Source organism: Patella vulgata, chromosome 3 (genome assembly GCF_932274485.2).
Source record: "Patella vulgata chromosome 3, xgPatVulg1.2, whole genome shotgun sequence".
NCBI lineage: Eukaryota > Metazoa > Mollusca > Gastropoda > Patellidae > Patella > Patella vulgata.
In genome coordinates, this window is record NC_065881.2 from 5,107,155 (window position 1) to 5,110,784 (window position 3,630).

The 3,630-nt window shown below is 39.2% G+C and overlaps 1 protein-coding gene across 1 annotated transcript; it reads right to left on the reverse strand.

Annotated features, from left to right (window-relative positions):
- Positions 1-486: 486 nt before the first annotated feature.
- LOC126814831 (mucin-2) lies at positions 487-3,306 on the reverse strand. The gene is made up of 3 exons (XM_050540222.2): positions 3,056-3,306; positions 2,578-2,693; positions 487-1,622 (listed from the first exon to the last, which is right to left on the reverse strand). Exons 1-3 carry the CDS (start codon positions 3,274-3,276, stop codon positions 784-786), a joined length of 1,176 nt encoding a protein of 391 aa, XP_050396179.1. The 5' UTR covers positions 3,277-3,306; the 3' UTR covers positions 487-783.
- Positions 3,307-3,630: the final 324 nt, after the last annotated feature.

Here is a 3,630-nt window from a genome sequence, read left to right on the forward strand (position 1 = left end):
ATAATATCCACAGTTATAAAATCAGATGAAAACATGTATTATATTATATACAGTTATAAGATAAGAACGGTTTATAATATATAATATAAACAATTATAATATAAGTACAGAGCAATTAGCAAGTAAATACTAGATGAGAACTATTAATAACACGTGGTAAATACTAGATATAATAAGATTAGAACAATTTATAAGACGTGGTAAATATTAGATACAGAATCAGAACAATGAGATAAGAACAGTTTATAATACGTGGTAAATACTAAATAAAATAAGATAAGAACAATTTATAACACGTAAATACTAGATGCAATAAGATAAGAAGTGTTTATAGCACGTGGTAAATAATACTAGGTACAATGAGATAAGAACCATTTATAATACGTGGTAAATACTAGATATAATAAGACAAGAACAATTTATAACACGTGGTAAATACTAGATGCAATAAGATAAGAACTACATGTATGTATAACACGGGATACATACTAGATACAATGCGATAAGAACAATTATAACAAGTGGTGAATACTAGATACAATGCAATAAGAACAATTTATAGCATGTGGTAGATACTAGATACAATAAGAAACAGTTATAACACGTATTAAATACTAGATACAATAATTTATATTGATAGATAAACAAGGCGCGGTAGACATTAATTTAAATCATTTTAAATCGGACTATTACGAAATTAAGAACACGGTGTCAATGGAGACACTCTAAAAGTCACAAAACACTCGAGACCTTTCAAGTTATTGTCCCCGAAAAAGACTTTGTCTAGTGTGAACGCATGATTCTTTTCAAATGTTTAATCAATTTGGGAATATCAGATATGATTATAAGGGTGAATGGCAAGACAGCGAAGATCAGCCCAAAATAGCCAATAGTGGCTGAACTGGGTCTCTCATCTTTCTGACTGACTTTCTTTCGAATAACGGAGGACATTTTACTTTTGTCGAGGGTTAATTCCTTGTAGATGCTGGAGACTGCTTCGTCCGTCATTGCTGATTCAGATGTCACCACCACAACGTCTCGACATACATGCGATCTCAAAACTCCGTCAGATCCCAACACAGCCATTCCTGTTGATGAAGGTTGAAGATCAAATTCAGCGGTCTGTGTACATGGCATCACTAAAGTGGTGGTTGGGGGACATGGCTCTACTACTGTAGTCGCTGGGGGACATGGCTCTATTACTGTCGTGGTTGGGAGACATGGCTCCACTACAGTGGTGGTTGTGAAAGATGGCTCTACTACTGTGGTGGTTGGGAGACATGGCTCCACTACTGTGGTGGTTGTGAAAGATGGCTCTAGTACTGTGGTGGTTGGGGGACATGGCTCCACTACTGTGGTGATTGTGAAAGATGGCTCTACTACTGTGGTGGTTGGGGAACCCGGCTCTACTACTTTGGTGGTTGTGACAGATGGATCTGCTACTGTGGTGGTTGGGGAACATGACTCCACTACTGTGGTGGTTGCAGTACTTAGTTCTACTACTTTGGTGGTTGGGAAACTTGGCTCCACGACTGTGGTGGTTGGGAAACTTGGCTCCACTACTGTGGTGGTTTGGGAACTGGGCTCCACTACTGTGGTGGTTGATGTACTTGTTCCAAATACTGTAATAATAATAAATCATATATGTCCATTTATAAAGAGGGAGATAGAAATGGGGTTTAACGTCCACTCGACACAAACTAGGTCATTTCGGGACTAAATTATGGTTTAATTTTATTTCAATAATTCGCGTGCGCGTAGGGGCCTTTAGCAATGGGAGGAAACCGGATGACCCGGATAAAACCCACGAAGTTGGACAGGCGACCCTACTCCTTGTCACGTACAACCGAGGATTCGAAACACGCCAGTTGACTCAACGACAGGCTTTATGATTCAGTACGCACGTGCTAACCATTCGGCCATCCACCCCCCCCCCCCCCTCCATTTATAAAACTCTAAATCTATCAAACGTGTTCGTGGCGCATAATACAATAGTGTCTAATTATATAAGTCAGATTTAAATAGATTTAATGAAGTGATGAATTTCGGTGGCGGTTTAACGGTGGTTTATTCCACTTTGTAGATGCAGCGACATAGAAAGCCCGACCACGAAACGACTTAAAACTTTCACTGAGGAACACAATTTTCTTTTTCTAATTTAGAATGGGACGGGAATTTCAAGAGATACCACAGATACTTCGGAGCACTTCCATCGATTTACAATGTTTGGGAATAGATCCTGACTTCAACAGACAATCAGATCCTCTCTCACGCAGCCTATTCTCCAGATCGACTCCTTCCTCTGACAGATGTGGAGCGTATGATGATCATGAGGTCATCAATGTCGTGGAAGGCTTGTTAGGATCATGTGACACACTAGTTTTCTGACGGGTTAAATATGCTGGAGAAACGATATAACAAGTACATTGATATAAAGGGGGATTATGTTAAAGAATAAATATAACAATATCCATATAGATTGATGTCAAGGGGGATTATGTTGACACATAAATATAACAATATACATATAGATCGCATATTACTTTGGTGGAGGAGGGCCACCCCTAGTATACTTACATATAGACTTTCTACAGTAGATGGTGCCCCTATGTCGTGGATTCTCATTCGTCCCAATCCAATCACCATTTGAAACCAGTAGAAGTTTTGGGTTATTCCAGGCACTGTCGTTAAAACTATAATAATGTTACTGAGATTAGAAAAATGTTCAATATAATAATACAATACGACTTGCTATCTGACATATTAATACAAGACGGCTTGCTGTCTGACATATTAATAATACAAGACATATTCGTGAGAAACAATTTGGTGTTTAACGTCCTGATGTTCTGTCAGGCGAACAACTAGATGCTGTTCCATACCTCGCCCTCCACCACTGACAAGGGGAAACCACACAGAAAAACCTGGGATCTCTCGGCTAGCGAGTCAGCACAGTACTCAATGAGCCACCACGGCTGCCCTAACCATGAGCAGAGATATGTTAAGTTTTACGACATTACTACTATATAGAACATTAGCCGACGTTTCATCTTACCCGACAGTGTTCCAACCGCCTTCCTCTTCTACTGAACATTTCCAGGTTGTATCAGTTCTAACACCGTTACTCAAGCCAACGTTAAGGCCACGCACCCCTTCCTGATTCTTACACCTGATGGCTACCAGTTTTGTACTGCTTGGTATGTTGATTGTTGACGGCTTATACTTGATGTCATCATATTGATGTGTATATCGTTCACCATCCGCATAGAATTCCATTACACCATTATAGCAGTATGCCTTTCCAGTTATATTTTGGTCGGCTGCAAAAATCAAATATAGACTTTATACAAAATACCAGAAGGGATTATTTGATTTGCAAATATCGATATAAAGTTTATACATTAAAATACAACAAACAAACGAACCCTATAAACTAATATTTTATCCATTGATCCGTTGATGTGGGCTAATCGAATGCCACAAAGAAAACAAGTAGTGGCTTAGAGTTCGATTCAGGCGCGTGACTAGAGGGAGGTCTCCAAGGGATACGCCCCCCCTCCCGCCATCTTTGTTTCTTCTACATACATCGAAATAGCAAAAACTAACCTGTGGAGCAATGTTCCAATTTTG

What these genes read in the sequence shown, in the direction of transcription:
- LOC126814831 (XM_050540222.2), bottom strand. Translation starts at nt 3,276, where the DNA reads ATGGAATTCTATGCGGATGGTGAACGATATACACATCAATATGATGAC. An exon ending in GGCGGTTGGAACACTGTCGG is followed by an intron (nt 2,694 to 3,055) that starts GTAAGATGAAAC and finishes ACATTATTATAG; the next exon opens with TTTTAACGACAGTGCCTGGA. An exon ending in CTACTGTAGAAAGTCTATAT is followed by an intron (nt 1,623 to 2,577) that starts GTAAGTATACTA and finishes TTATTATTACAG; the next exon opens with TATTTGGAACAAGTACATCA.